Consider the following 16,144-nt stretch of genomic DNA (forward strand, 5'->3'; position numbering starts at 1 on the left):
TTTTAGTCATCTTTTTTTTTCATTCAAATAATGCCATATGATACAGTAGCTGAATGTGATTTGTACCGGTGTTTAATTAATGACTCATGCTCTTCCCAAATTCAAATGCAAAGAAAGTTTAACACATTGTCCATCAAAACATTCACTCCAATACATATAAACTTAAAAAACAAACAGTTTTATTTAAGAATCTGCAGAGTTGCCTTGAGAAACAGTTTATTATGGATGTGACACAGGCTTTATCTCCTTTAGTTAAACCAGAACTCAAACAGTCAGTGATGAAAGAGGCTCATCATAAGTAATTAATTGACTTTTCCAAAGTGCAAAATAAATAGCAAATCAATACAAAGGAACAGTAATTTTCCATTCAGAAGTTGTTAAACCAAACTTTAGATTAGTTTAATTCTGGCAACAGTAGTGGTGCTCAGGAATGGGCATATGGTCCTGTACCTGATGAAGAGCTTTAGCTTTGGTACACAGGGCCCAGGCACAAGCTCACACTTTTTTTTTTTTTACCCACACAAGCCTATCTACTCATGCAGATATCCAACCATTTACATGGGCCTTACAGGTTTTTTCTTTTACACTAGAAATCTCTTGGTGTGTTTCTTGGAGTTACTGTAAGTGAAGGCAATATAAATGAAAACAACTGAAGTTAATACAATAGACTGCTCTGAGGTACCACACCGATGAAGGCCACAAGGCTGCATGCACCTCCTATTTCCATATTCCCAACCAAAATTATATTTGGAGGAGGGTGTGTTTTAATTTACACAAATTAATACACACCCTGCACCTGCATGTCATGATGCTAATTTATCAGGTATTAATGTAACCATGTGATCCACAACATACTAAAAATACAGCGTTGATGTTTGTTAGAGCTGAAAAGAGTTTTAGGACTCTTTGCAAACTATCGTTCCGTTTCATTTGAGACAGAACTGGAGTGGCTACCCCATGAGATCAACCCCAGGAGGTCAAGATGGCCTCCAACTACCAAAGGTGAGCAACTCCAAAAAGGTGAGCACTGGTTCTCATGGAGGAACATCTCAATCAACTCATGGTTGATGAGTGCCAGCACAGGCCATTTGTTCCTTAACATTTATTCAGCTTGACTTTAATTCAAAATATTTTTATGCTGTACTGTAGTTTCCCACATCCTTCCCAAAATTATAATAGTCAAGTTCCTGGATGGCCACTTCAGAGAGCTTAGTTAGGTTCGGTGCATCATTGTTTTCCATATTCTCTGGTGCTGTAAAATTGAAGTTCTCATCTTCATAGTCCTCATGGGGCTCCATTTCTGGTGGGCCATCTGTATCAAAAATCAAAATGAAATGTATTTTAGAAACATTTAACTGCCATGTTAGAGGATGTTGATCAAATATGGTTGTATTCTTCTCACCTTGTCCATCTGGAGAGACGTCCATTCCATGTTTGACCTTCATGTGTCTGCTAAGATTGCCCTTCAGGTTAAATTTACTCGAACAGCATGCACATTTGAAGGGTTTACTGCCTGCATGGAGGTGCATGTGGCCCAGGAGGTTGTACATTCGGTTAAATGACTTTCCACACACCTGTGGAAAAAGAATCAAGAGCTTTACATACCAGACTGAGAAAGTGTCAAAGAGCTGGTGTGAAGAGCGTTTTAAGTCTTACCTTGCACTTGAAGGGTTTCACAGGCAGGTGTACAATCATGTGAGTTTTGAGGGTCTGTTTCTGGACGAAAGATTTGAAGCACACGTGACACTGGAATGGCCGGACACTGGCATGGATTAACATGTGCCTCTTTAGGTTTGCAGACAATGTAAACTCTCGGGCACATACGTCACACTTAAACCCCTTTGTTCCCTAATGGAAAAAAAAGCACAACTAAAATAAACCATGGCAACATCACAAAAGGTTTGATGCAAATTGTGCATTTTAAATCATTTTGAATTTTATGACAACATTAGTCTAAACAATTAGCATATAAATGAACTATTTGTTATGGTATCAACTGAAATACTATACTGCAGTGTTTTTATACTGTATTAGGTACTAATGCTGGCTAGGTAGATCTTGAGCTACAATGAAAAATGGCTGAGAGGGAATTGAAAACGGAGGGATGAGAAAGGATAAAAGCCTTTACCAGTCAATCAGTGAATGATGGAGAGAGAGATGGGATATATCTATATGAAAGATAAATATTCCTTTTGAAATATTCTATAGAAATAAAAAGTTGGTCCATTGTCCATTGGTAGTAGACAATAGAACTACCAATGGATTGGAATCATTTGGTTTATACAACAGAGTTTTAAATGTGAAGTAAACTAGGAGCACACTCAGTAAACAGAGGGTTAACCCCTACAGAGTTTATACCATAATCTATCACTATCCCTTTGCGTTACTGTTAGATGATGATCTAAATTGTAAAACAGTCGGAACGACCCAGTATAGCCAATACCAGTAATTAAAACTATGGCTGATTTATAGTACTGATCATACAACACACAAATACACTCTGTACCTTGGTAGCGCGGGCCTGAGGCTTGTTTGTCTTGTGTGTTAGGGAGTGTTGGCGTAGCTGATGCAGTTGAAGGAATTGCAGGCCACACTGACTGCAGGAGAAGGAGCGCTGCGTTTGGTGCTTCAGCAGGTGATTCTGCAGCTGGCTGCGGTAGGCGAACGACTTGTTGCACTGGCTACACTGGAAGGTGGAAGGTCCTTGGTGGCTCACCTGATGACGCTTCAGGTGGGCATAGGTAGGAAACTCCATGCCGCACTGCGAGCAGACGTGGCACCGGCCTCTTTCATGCTTTACTTCGTGAGCACGGAGTTCACTGGGGTAGGCAAAACCACGACGACAAAAACGACAACTGTAGGGCTTAACGTCGGTGTGCTGCAGCATGTGCCGCTTCAGGTGGCTGGTCTGGGTGAAGCCCTTCTTGCAGACAGTGCACTTGTGTGGCCGTGTGCCCTGGTGTGTCAGCAGGTGCGTCTGTAGGTGGCTGGGCTGCTTGAAGAGTTTGCCGCAATGTGGACATGCGTGTGGTTTGATGCCATTGTGGCCCAGGATGTGCGTGACCAGATTGTACTTGGAGGTGTACGACTTCTCACACATGCGGCACTTCCAGCGCTTCAGGCCCTCGCCAACGTCCACACAGTACGACTCATTGATCTGGATGTTAATGTCCAGTCGGTCGATCCGGCGGCCACGGGGGGCCTCCCCTTCCACGGGCTCTGCCCAGAACATCCCCTCACTGTTCTCATCGAAGTCCCCTACCCCTTCCATCTCGCCGCCCTCATAGCCAACCTCGTTAGTCTGAAAATAGCTGCTAATTTCCTCGCCACCGCTTCCTGCTTTCCCCATGCCATTTCTCCCGTTGTCCCTGTCCTCGGTTACCTCATCTACTCCTTTTTCATGTGCGTGGCTCCTGTTGCGTAAAGGAACCTCATGAGGTGTGTGGTTGTGGGAATGAGGGTGTAAATGTTGGTCAGTCGGAGGGTGCGTACTCTTGGGGTCTCTGACGCAGGTGGAGCAGCAGTTGTTGGGTTGGGCTTTGGGCAGGACCCTGTAGCTGGAGGGGTCCACCATCTGCATGCCTTCTCTGGGCACCATGTTATTCATCATGTGAGTGCAGGAGGGCAAACCTGGGGTCACAGCCTCTCCTTTAACATGTGACGCCATGTCTTGGTGCTCTACAGAGGGTTTGCTGTTCTCGGGTTGCCCCTGCCACCTTCTCTCGGCACAGCTGGAGTGCATGTTCCCATCCTCGCCCAAATTCTCTCCAAGATAGTCGCCGTTGGCGCCTATAAGCTGGTCGGCGTATTCGTAGTCCATTCTCTCACCTGGCGGAGCGGGGGACTCTTTGGGGTCTCCGGTGTAGAAGCCGTTGGGGGCGATGGTGGCGCCAAAGACCTCGTTCTGTGAGATGAGTCCCAACACAGCTGCTTGGGCCAGAGACAGGACCACCACAGGGTCTGTCTGTGTGCCTGCGTCCATCTGCTGGTGCATGGCCTCAGAATAACATCTGACCAGCCGCTGTGTCTTCTCCTCCTGTAGAGCACACACATAAACACATGCAGATTAGTTTAGTATGCCTACATGCCCAGTTTCTCTATTAGTTCGAAACTACTCAAAATTATTTGCAAACTTTTATCTAAAGATGTTGTGTGGTTAAGGTATTGTGACTATCACACCATTGGCTGAACTGATGTTGCCATGTCTGCCTGTTAAAACAAACGATTGTAATTCTGTTTGGTGCCATTAGAGGTGCAAAAAAATAAAATGCACTTCACCTTTAAGAAAAACACTATAGTTTGCCCCAAAAATTGTCATCATTTCCTCATGTCATTCCAAACCTGTATGACTTTAAAGAATGTTGGTAACCCAACAGTTTTGGTTAGCACTGACTTCCATTGTATGGACAAAATCAGACATTTCTCAAAATATCTCCTGTGTTCCACTGAAGTAAGAAAGTCAGATTTCATTCATTTTTGGGTGTCCTCTCCCTTTAAAACTAGGTAACCCAGGCAGCATCGTCTAGTATTCATACTTGCTACCTCTCCATCTCACTCACTCAACACAAAGCCTCATTCCCTCAGACAGGTGACCCTTTTTAAGGAGGATTCCACACCTTAAGAAAATCCAAAGTCTGCTTGAACATCATGCAAATCATGTAACAAAAGTAATTATGTAATGATGACTGTTCTAGTAGATATTTTCAGGAACAACGGTAAATCTTTAAAAAGACAGTGAGAGACTATACAGAATAAGGGAAAGAAGACATACAGCAAGGAGAACGAGTGAGTTAACAGAAAGAGAAGTAGAAAAAGAGAGGGAGGGGCAGAGAGTGGCTGGGTGACTGAGTGAAAGCAAGCAAGAAAGATTGAGCAAGAAAGAAATAGAAAGAGACTAAAAAAAATGAAAGACAGGCAGAATGAAGGATTAGGGTATAAGAGAGACAATGGCGACTGAAAGCAGCTGAAACACTATGATGAATTTCAAAACAGATCAAATAATATATGTTTTTTTTTTTTAAATCACTGCAAATAAAACGTGGTAATTAAAAACAAGAATCAATCAAATATATATACAAAAATATGCTGAGCCATTTGATCAGGCCACTCAGTTGGGCCATCCGGTTTAGTGAACATACACATACATACACACAAACAATCTGCTAAACAAACTGAGCCCTCAGAAGGCATTGGAGCAGTTGCGAGGGGAACTCACCACATTTTTCTTGGTCTGTGGCTTCAGGTGTTTGAGAGATCTCATCCTGAGGCAGAGTCACAGGTTTGAATTCACCCGCTGCCCTCCCCTTCATACATTATATGTTCTCTGGACCAAAACAGACACTCTCTCCTCTGTGTTTCTCGTACTCTCTCTCTGTTCTCTGTGTATGTGTGCTCTCTTTTTCCTCTCTCACTCTTTTTCTCTCTCTGCTTTCCCCTCCCCCACTCTCCTCTCTCTCTTTTTCTGTCTCTCTCTCTTTGGTGCAAGCAAGCACACACATACACACAGTGCTCTTTTCCCTCACTCACTCCCTCCCTCCCCCTCTTTTTCTTTCTTTCTTTCTTTCTTTCATTCTTTCTTTCTTTCTTTCCTTCCCTCTTACCCTCTCCAACTGTCTCACTCAGACATTCTCTCTTGCATACACTTGTGAAACACATTTGAGCACATAAACATTCATGCTGTGAAAATGTGAGCTCAGCCATAAAGATATAGGCATACATGTACATCACAGCGAGCACACAAAGATGTGTTTGACAGAGCGTAAAAACAGATGGGAGCTGCAAGTATTTTAGAAGAAATATAGAAAACATATTCTATAAAACAATCCGGATATGAGATCAAATTAAAGAGGAGTACAAAATGGGTATGTATAAGCAGAGGGGAAAAAAGGAAATCATCATACAGCTTCAAGTTTATGTCTAGCAGGCTGACAGAACAGAGGCTGAGAGCGCAGACATGCATCTGAGAGACTCTGTGCCAGACAAGGACCTTTTGGCCTGTACCCTGAGAAACAGAAGCATTCAGCATATCTCTATTTTAATGCTCAGCAGACACTATATGCATTTATGTTCTCAGACACAAGTATCCATTTACTGTCAAGCTATTATGATGCATTTATGCTTCGCTGTTCTTCAAAATGTCATAACTCGATCATCCAATAAAACGACAGACTTCTCTCTGGTGGTGTATGCTGGACTTCAATCATTTGGTCTGCATATACCCATCCCTTTTTTACAATCTGCCTCCATCCAATCAACAACCAATGAATTGAACCAAATCGCTGCCGTACTTTTTTTTTTTTTTATAATCCCTTTTATTCGGATGTCCATCATAATACAGAAGAAAAGATCTGTTGCTACATTTGTTACATCGCAGCTTCAACAAACAAACTTGGTATGGACAAAATCACTAATAACAGGATGTAGATTTTGATTTTGGCACATTTTTTTACATCCAGTTAAATTCAAACCACAATTAGTGCACAATAAGTAAACAATTTAGCAACAAGGTATGAGAAGCTGTGCTATGCTGTGTCCAAAAACGTAGGCAGCTGACTTTGCAACCTCGCTGCCCTATTAGGCAATGACTTTGCAGGCAGTGTTTGCACACGAAAGGTACCTCTCGAAACTGATTTCGGACAGACTTTTGAGGCAGCATAACAGTTTAATGATCTACAACAACAACAAAAAAAAAAAAAATGAGAGAGCTTTTGTGAAAACTAAGCAAATATTTAATTACTACAATAGGGATTTCTCACTAGAAATGACATTAAAAGTGGAAACCGTTGGCCAAAAACGTACATTTACACACAGACTGATCACCAACCGCAACCTTCAGACGCCATCTTTATTTTTTAGCTCAACTGTCACAGAATGGAACGCACAGAATCGTGGGATATCAAAGGACGCAAAGGATACATCTATGCTGCAAAAATCAATCAAATGAAGGTATCTCAGGAGATGAAGCTAAAATTAGATTTGGACATGCCTTGATGCCTTCCTACCTTGGAATGCATCCTCCAAAGGCAGCATTTTTAAGCTTTTGGATGAACAGTTTTATAAACCATTCATCTACAGAAATTCATTCTACTTGTTTTCATGAATGAGGCTCATTGTTCATTAGTGATTAAAGTTAATTTATAACTGTGGGATATAATTACACCTTAATTCTACATTAATTCACAATTATTGAGTATTTATTTTTAATGGATTTAAGATAAGTAGATATACCTCCATTTAAAATGGCTGAGAGAGAGAGAAGCATTGTGAAAGAAGAGAAAATGGAGGGATGAGGGAGGAGAAGAGAAGCCTTTGCCAGTGAGGAGGGAGGGGGGTATTGTGAGAGAGCAAATGGTAAGAGAGAAATCGAGGGAGAGAGGGGAGGAGATAAAGAGAACAGGAGAGGGAGGGGAGAGAAAGAGAGAGAGGAGGGAGGGGGAAAGATACAGAAAGAGAGAAATGGGAAAGAGAGAGAATCATAGCAAAAGGGAACGATGGAGAAATAGAAAAAGTTAACTCTGTGTGTTGTGGGGGTATCAAATGGGAACAAATGGAAAAGAAAGGAAAAAGTAGAAAGAATTCAAAACAATTGGGGGAAGGGAAGGAAGAGAGGGAAAGAGAAATATTGACAGGGTCTCCCCTGAGAAAGGTCTGCTCATTACAGTAATATACAAAGGAATTTGGTACAATGTTATGAATTCAAATTATTAACAATATTATGAAGTCAAATGTGCAAAGAAGTTGAATAATATTCAGCAAGGACAATCACAAGATGCAAATCAGGTATGAGCAATGTTTTGAATATGCAGCTTCCCTAAATGTCTTGATGAATAGTGTTTAGTACCCAATGCTGCATTTCTACCCTAGTCAAAACACAGTAACTACATAAACACTGGAAGTGCTAAAAATGTGTTTTGACAAAATGTGTACCAAACTGGTGTCTTGTATCATTTTGTGAATCATAAAAGGCACTAGCAAAAGGACAACTAACTAATTAAACCAAAATACAAACAGACTCCCCAGAGGCAGGCATGCAACAAATAAAACTCTACCAGCCACCATCTAAACTACTTTGAAGTTGTGATTTTATAATCTTGAATGGCAAGGACAGAACAATTCCTGCACTAGCATCCCCACTAAAAATCTTGTATCAACACTTAAGTATCACTAAGCACAATTTTTGTAAAATTATGAAAAGAAACAATTCCTTGAATAAATCATTCATGTGCTATTTTTACTCCGATGTAATTGTCTTTGTTGTCTCAAACATGCAACTAATATAGATGATGGCCACATGCAAAGAGAAACTATTTTTGACTGACCACATAAAGGGAATGATTGCTTTTCTTGAATGCATGTAGAGAGTTTTCAGAGCAGCAAACACTGTAAACCCCAACGCTCAAAATAATTCATTGGTTTGATTAGGACAAACTTAAATTAAACTAATTAGTTCAGTCAGATTAACTTTTATGAATATTTAGCACTTTCTTTTTTTTCCGAGTTCACAGTACTGACATATTTTAAGTAAACTGAACTCTTTCACTGTTTTGAGTTTTATGAACTAATTTCTTTTAATTTAGACAAACTTAAGTTTGACTGAAATTGGACTGGGATTTCTATTTCCCAGCATGCAGGATAATTTTAAGTTAAATGTATGAATTAGTTTACTTAGATATTTCAATTTAAGAACAATTAAAATGTATGAGTACAAAATAAAAATCTGCGTAGTTAAACTTGGAATTTCTTAACTTAAAAATTTTGATGTAACCGATTGCCTCAATTTTTTTTTTTTTTTTTTTTTGAGTTTTGCAAACTTATTCGGGTTTACAGTGAAGATACAGAAGGTAGCTGTAATACCCAGATAAATTCCATGTAGCAAACCCTTTAAACAGTCACAGCGATTAAATCTCAATCTAAACCACATCTATATTTCACAAATATAGTACAGTCACTGTAGTTTATTATCTTTAATGCCTCATCATGATAACACATGAAGTGCATCTGTGCTACTTCATTATCTACAAATTGTGCCATTATTTTTTATAAGAAAACTGTATTTTTAGACAAAATTTCAACAACAGCAATAAATATAGAGCATTACATCAGGAAAGCATGCAGAAACATACAAGAATTTAACTACCAGCTGTCCCAGCCAAAGCATCTCACAAAGAGCTACTTTTATAAAGATTGACTTTTAGATTTGTAATAAAGACCACCAGTATAATTCTCATCTACAGATACCTAGGTGAAACACAACTGAATATGTCACTTAGGAGTGTGTGATAGAGAGAAACAGGGGCTGAGTGATTTTACAGCATTAAAAAGGGCATAGAAAATAGTACATTCTTCATAAAGCATAATTGACACCCCACATCTCTCATCAACTTTATAAGAACTAAGATTTACAATAAAAAAGTAATTCACACCTTGTGTAACACAAATTGACATCTGTAGGCCTACATGTTTTGCCATCCTTTGCCTCATCAAACCTATTCATTACCATATACAAGTGTAAAAAAAAAAAAGAAGTATTTTTTAAGTATTTAAGTATTGCTATTTACATAAACAATTAGTGACAAATGAGTGTGCACTAAATAGCATAAATGTATAAATATACATTCTCAATATTAATTCAAAATTCATTAAAAAAATATAAACGTGCATTATATACAAAGCTGTTTGGAAGACTTTGAATTTGATTTATGCATGTGAACCACCCATTCACACCAAGGAGGGTAACTATACGACAACTATAGAGTTTTAATGATCATTCTAAACTCAACTATAATGATAAAAGTCTGTTCACCCCAACAATAACTACAAATAACCATAACGATAACTATATCGACACCAACGCAGTTATGTCATCTGCTGCTTTAATAGCTCAAGCTCTTTAAGGACAGGTAGGTTCTTATAGGCCAAAAAGTTTTTTTTCGTTCATCAGATTAAAAAAAAAAAAGAGTCTTAAAATTATCCCAATGATATCATTCTTCTGTATCGTTATCGTCATAGCTGTGGTTTGGACTCCCCTATTATCATAGAATTAAGGCCCATTCACACAAAGAACAATAACTATAAAGATAACTATAATTATAAAATATAACATCTCTGGTTATTGGCATAACCTCAGTTCCCTAAAATGAGGGAACATCTGTGATGCTATGGGGAAACACCTTTCTTCTAGAAATACTGAAGCCTGATTGCAGGGTTGCCAGGATTTCACAACAAAAATCACCCACCCAACTGCTACTCAAAACTAGCCAAATCGCGTTTCGGGGGGTAAAATCCGCATTTTTGGCGGCATTCCCCTGGTAAAATTCACATTCCAAGGGCTAAATATGTTATTTGGGGTTGCTTCAACCCACGGACATGAATAACAACCCGCAGCAACAGTGTTAAAGTAGCCCTATTCCACGAGAAAACCGCGGACCGCAACACTGCCTGATTGCAATAACGCTATTGCACCGCAATAGCCAATGCCGTTCAAGTACACGACTTAGAAGCGGGAACGCCTCCTATATAATGTGGTACTGAACGACATTTCCTCAGAATCTTTTGACTGAACGTTTGATCGCAAAAATAAAAAGAATCTTTTGACTGAAATAGCCACTTACGAAAAACCCTGAACATAGCAGTAACATTGCATGAATGCAACGTCTCATTCTCTCATTTCAGGGAACCGAGGTTACGTCAGTAACCAGAGATGTTTCCTTTCAATATCTGTCTCAACGTTGCGTCATCTGTGACGCTATGGGGAACGTGCTCCAATCACGGCATGTTACTGCGAAGGGTGCTAAGCACAAGCGGCGCTAATGTCCCTAAGCACAATGTCTCACAGTAGAAATACTGCATTAGAAGACATATTTATCACAACAAGTTGTATAGCAGCACTTCGCTGTAAGCGCGAGAATAATACAAGAGATAGAAGCGGCGAATCTCTGTGCTTAACATAACTCAAGTAGAACACTGTTTAAGTGGCGCATCTAACTACAGCGACAGTGAGAAGAAAGTGTTGAATCCCAAGCAATAGTCTCCTCTTTTCTCCAGGAGTCAGGTACGAGACCGGAGCCGCTTTTCTGGAAGGGCATTAAGAAGGATAGCCTTCTCCGCGCCCTTCATATCAATGAGAGTCAGCCAGAGGTGCTGGTCCAACACAACCAAAATCCCCATCATGCGGCGATGGATTAGGCCGTCATCTTAGTAACCTGCTTTGTGAGGTCAGTCTGAAGACCTCCGGATCAGGGCTGTGCTAATCAAGATGCTTCAACATCTTCACCTGAATCACCTGCAGGACAGCCATCAAGTGGAGGGCTGAGGCTGCTTGGCCCGCTGCTGCATAGGCCTTCCCAGCAATGTTGGCGGTGGTGTGACACAGCTTGTTGGGGTGGCACTAATGATGACTTTACCCTCAGCAACATCGAGGAGCAGAGGTAAGCTGTGATGGCTTCTTTCATAGGGGGAAGCTTGGAATATCCCCTGTGCTGTTGTCAGTAGAGAGCAACATCAAGCCAGCGACGTGGGCATGAGCCGAATATGGGGCATGCCACATCTTAGAGACCTCTGTGTGCACCTTGGGGAAAAATGGGGCTGGTCTCTGAGGAGCAGCTCAATGACGGCAGCAAGGCTGGAGGAACCATTCATCAAACCTGCTGCACTCTGGTTCCACGGGTGGGGGTGGGGGTGTTCCTCCTAAAGAAGTGAGTTCCTTCACTTCTTTAGACTGCACGTGGAAGAGCTCCTAGTTCGCATATCCAGTGTTGCTTCGGTGGGTAGCCGATGGGCTGGCAGCATGGGCATAGCTTGTTGGGGGACCAGGTGATCTGGTCCCCCCTAGAGACTGAAAGATTTTACTAAAGATTTTGTTAGGCTAATTAATAATATTTTCAACTCAAATGTAAATATGCATATAATGTAGTTATTTAAATACATTTTAAGTTGTTATTTTGTACGTAAATTAATAAATCATTATGCCTCCTAATGCCTCCTGCTATCTCAGTTGCATAACAAGTTGTCGCATGACGAATCTGCATTTTGGCAGATAATAGCTAATGGTATATAATGCTTGCCTGTAGTGTGGCGTGAATGGATATTCAAAATAACCAAAATAAAGTCTGATGAAGATGCCGTGCATCACGCTTGTTTCCCGTAGCGTCACAGATGACGCAACGTTGAGACAGATATTAAAAGGGAACTAGCTATTAGCTAATAGTATTGTCCACACGAGTTTATTATAAGCACGCGCACGTCGCGTAGCACTTATGTTGTCTTTCACTTTAAATTCGCAATCTCTTTAAAGGCAGGTGAATTCTGATTGGCTGTCAATTATCATCGGTCGTCAGCTAGAAAAAAATAGTTCTGAAAGTGATTCCAACGATATCCTCTGTGCCATTATCGTTATATTGTTAATTCTGCTATTATTTAAAATTTGGACCGATTTTTAAAACTATCTTTATCATTATCGTTAGTTATCATCCTTGATGTGAATGGGCAGTTAGAATGAGAAACATTTAGTTGTTGTTGTCCTTTGTGTGAATGGCCTTTAATGACTCATAAGGAATAATATTGTTGGAACGAAAGAAAACAAAACATTGGCAGCCAATCAGAGTCTACCCGACATTAAAGAGCTTGAGCATTTAAAGCGGCAGATGACAACTGCGTGTGATAAATATCGTTGGTGTGAACGGAAGTAGGTTTAGTAATTTATTGGCCTATGCCGATATGTTCAAATTTTTCATATTGGTCTATCACTTAACAAAACCATACACTTCATAGTCCTATAAATTAATATTTGGACAACATCGTCTTCAAAAGTCACATTTAACCATCATGCTTCATGTCTGAACAAATGAGATGCACAAACTGTCACCCAGGCGGTAAAAGTAGCTAAACAAACTCTGATGCTGATATCTTTCAGCACGCAGAACATCTGATCTGAAGATGGTGTGTGACAACGATGCACCTGACCTGATGTTGACAAACAATCGCAGTCATCATCAGTGTTTAATATATGCACTCATTCAATATCTTTAAAATAAATATGGCAACGACTACCCATAAACCACACTTCAACAAATCCCACGCAAATTCACTAGCCAGCTAGCTACATCTTAAAACTTCGCCAAATTCTTCAGCATCACCAGCTAGCCTACATTCCGTCCAAATGTAAAGAGTTGTGAAAAGAAACTTCAGAGAGGGAAACTTGAATCCAGACTGCACGGGGATGGGCCTGTCTTAAGTTTTGCTCCGGTCATACAGTGAGCTAGGCTAACCGAAGGCGAGTGTGGCCTGCTCTATTCGTTTATGCGGCTCTTTTACACTCCCTCCATTCCCCTCCCGTCGCCATCTGTTTGTGCCATGAGAGAATGTGGAAGTAAAAAGAAACCGCGACATTTTGGCTCTATAAAATGACCTAAATACGGAATCGCTCCCTCGGAAATACTAGCGCAAATCGTAATGTAGATGTCAGATGAAAAGCGGAAATGTAAATATCAGCATCCAGTTCAGAGTGCACATTATATTTTGAGGCCAGTTATACAGAAATCGGTGAGTTTCGCTGGGATAGACAGTGGGACAGCCGGGCTTTTTTTCGGGGGCTATTCGATCAGTTTCGTTTTCTGTTTCTATGGCAATAATGAACGGACCGTTGTCGAACTTACCACGCTCCAAAAATCGGGTGTATACGTAGAAAACACTTTGGAAGATTTGAATGTCGCTTTCTAGTTCGAATTGTTGCTGGTCTGGTTCTCTGTGTTCGGCAGGAAGGAAGGAAGGAAGGAAGAAGGGAATGAGAGAAAGAGTGACGTGAACGAATAAACAGCCCGGGCTCCTCCTCGCTGTCACAAGTAAATGATGGAGCTCATGGACACAAAAATATGTACCCTTTTGAATTTAATACAAATATTGGCAACGCAGACAATGCTATTTGTAAAAGAAATGGACAGAATTTGAGAAATATAATGACATGCTTTTCAAAGCACTGAATATATAGATTCAAATCATAAAGAAGTATGTTCATTCTGTATCTGTGTTCAACGTGCACTTTTGTTTTGGGTAATTTATATAAATTAGAAGACTTATACAAACAATGGACGTTAGAGGACGCTTCACTACCCTTATTTATACATCTCTAAAGCGGCATGTGTAGTTTCTTGCACTAACAGGAGAGGTCGCCCTGTCATTATATTTGGTGAATTAATCCCAAAATGCGAGTGGTTTATTTTAAATTATAAAACATTAGTGTATTTAATGTAAACTCTCTGCAACTCTCCCCTGGTTTCCATTCAAACTAAGCAGGGTTGAGCCAGTTCCTGGATGGGAGACTTCCTGGGGAATACTATGATTGCTGTTAAAAGAAGGGTGCTTGGTCTGTGGGGGTCCAATTGTGTAACCTAGGCATCCTGGCCACTTTGCATATTCTCCTTTATCAATCATGGCCTCCTAATTATTCCCATTTACACAGATGGTGGTAAAGGACCCATTCTGTGACATGTTTAGAGTGTGTGAAAATGCTGTATCAGTTTAAAGTGCTGTAATTCAGGGTTCCAAAGTTGACCAATTTTGGCCAAATTACGTGCTTGTACAGGGATTTAGGTGTGACAGTAAAACTGTACAAAGCAAGGGTTTAGTGGAAGTATAAAGGTGCATTAATGATTGTGGATCAAGTGCTTGTGGAAAAATTCATAATGGGAATAATTGGCGAAGGTTTCTCACCTGTATTCTAAACATTTGGTTTTTCATACAAGACTTTTTTTTCCTGTAAACCATTTGTATAGTGTCAAACAATTCTAAAGCACACATAAAATAGCTTTCGATATATTGAATATTGGCATTTAATTCAAGTTTATTTATACAGTGTTTCATAAAAGTTCATATTATAATTTGTTACAAAATTAATACATGTTATAATTTAATGATTTTATTTTTATGCTGGATTCCCGTGAAGTTATTGCTCAGGGTTAGTGCTGATCTGAACTGAGATAGAGATCTGTTTCTTTGCATTGCATCATGTCCCCTCAACATCTGTGACCACTGGGACCTCCAAGCTGGAAAACTGAGCATGTGAGTGTGTGTTTGACCCTACAGAAATCTTATTAGTTCCCATCCCATCGGGATGCACCTGGACAGATCATTGTGACTCAGATGTGTCCTGAATGCAGGAATTATAACATACAGCTTGCTTACACATACACAAGTATGTATCTTGTGTACATGTGCACAAACACATATACATACACCAACAGGTGGTTATACTGTGCAATAAGCCAGAACATTATTTCAGCTCTTGACATCTGAATGTGTGAAAGAAGCCTTTCTCCTTCTCTGGGTGTGTATCCACACCCACAGCAGGGTGTGTATAGATCCAGTGGGAGAGATTAGCTTGAGAGTTTCTGGCCGTAATTCAGTGCTGAATGAATCATAAAAAGCAAATCCACACACACAACGCATGGAGCACATGTACTCTCCCACATTCAGCGACACTCCACCCCCTGTGTACAACGTGAATGGAGCAGCATTCAGCACTAGGTTGACAGGTCTGTATTAGCCCAGTTCCCATCATGCAGAGCTGGCCTAGTGTTTTAGGACAAGACCCTCATTAGTATCAAGCCTGGGCATACTGAGTGGAACTAATGATGAGAAGTGAGGTCTAAAACAGCACTTCATATCCTGACTGGCCTTTTATTAGAGTCAGTGTTACTTTCATTTCTGAGATCCGGAGAGATTTTTGTTTTTTCTGTCAAGATGTTCAGTTACACAGTTTGGACTTGTTTAAAACCAACCTGTTACTGACAGAGAAACTGAAATCAGTTTGTTGAGCCACTAAAGAAAGGTCAGGGCATTGACTTTAAACATCCTGCTCTCAGTTTCTGTCTTTCTCTCCCTCTCACAGTCTCCCACCCCCCATCCCATCTTTCTTTCACCATTTCTCTCACTTGATTCCTGTTTTGTTGCTCTGAGAGATGAGGTAACGGTCCCTAGAGCACTATCCATTCTCATTCAATTCTCATTCAAATATGACTTGCAAACAAGCCTGAACGATCCAAAGAGTTTCCTCTTAACAGAAAACAAGCCGATACTTGGATTTAGTGTTGCATTCCTAGTAATGACGACTTTATCAGCATTTTTACTCTGAAATAACATTTTTTTTTTA

At 40.3% G+C, this 16,144-nt stretch overlaps 1 protein-coding gene across 2 annotated transcripts; it reads right to left on the minus strand.

The window, feature by feature from the left end:
* Positions 1 to 157: 157 nt before the first annotated feature.
* Positions 158 to 13,813, minus strand: znf710b (zinc finger protein 710b). Of its 2 annotated transcripts, none has more exons than XM_051899668.1 (5): positions 13,653 to 13,813; positions 2,507 to 4,036; positions 1,657 to 1,848; positions 1,403 to 1,574; positions 158 to 1,312 (listed from the first exon to the last, which is right to left on the minus strand). In XM_051899668.1, exons 2-5 carry the CDS (start codon positions 3,992 to 3,994, stop codon positions 1,134 to 1,136), a joined length of 2,031 nt encoding a protein of 676 aa, XP_051755628.1. In that variant the 5' UTR covers positions 3,995 to 4,036; positions 13,653 to 13,813; the 3' UTR covers positions 158 to 1,133. The 2 variants fall into 2 exon arrangements, with proteins under 2 accessions (XP_051755628.1, XP_051755627.1); XM_051899667.1 differs by lacking the exon at positions 13,653 to 13,813 and adding an exon at positions 5,216 to 9,845.
* Positions 13,814 to 16,144: the final 2,331 nt, after the last annotated feature.

This window comes from Ctenopharyngodon idella, chromosome 7, assembly GCF_019924925.1.
Source record: "Ctenopharyngodon idella isolate HZGC_01 chromosome 7, HZGC01, whole genome shotgun sequence".
In the NCBI taxonomy this organism is placed as follows: Eukaryota; Metazoa; Chordata; class Actinopteri; order Cypriniformes; family Xenocyprididae; genus Ctenopharyngodon; species Ctenopharyngodon idella.

Coding starts and splice junctions, on each gene's coding strand:
- znf710b (XM_051899667.1), bottom strand. CDS start 5,260: ATGAGATCTCTCAAACACCTGAAGCCACAGACCAAGAAAAATGTG. Junction 4,037..5,215: donor CACAGACCAAGAAAAATGTG/GTGAGTTCCCCT, acceptor TGTGCTCTACAG/GAGGAGAAGACACAGCGGCT. Junction 1,849..2,506: donor CTCAGGCCCGCGCTACCAAG/GTACAGAGTGTA, acceptor TTTTTCCATTAG/GGAACAAAGGGGTTTAAGTG.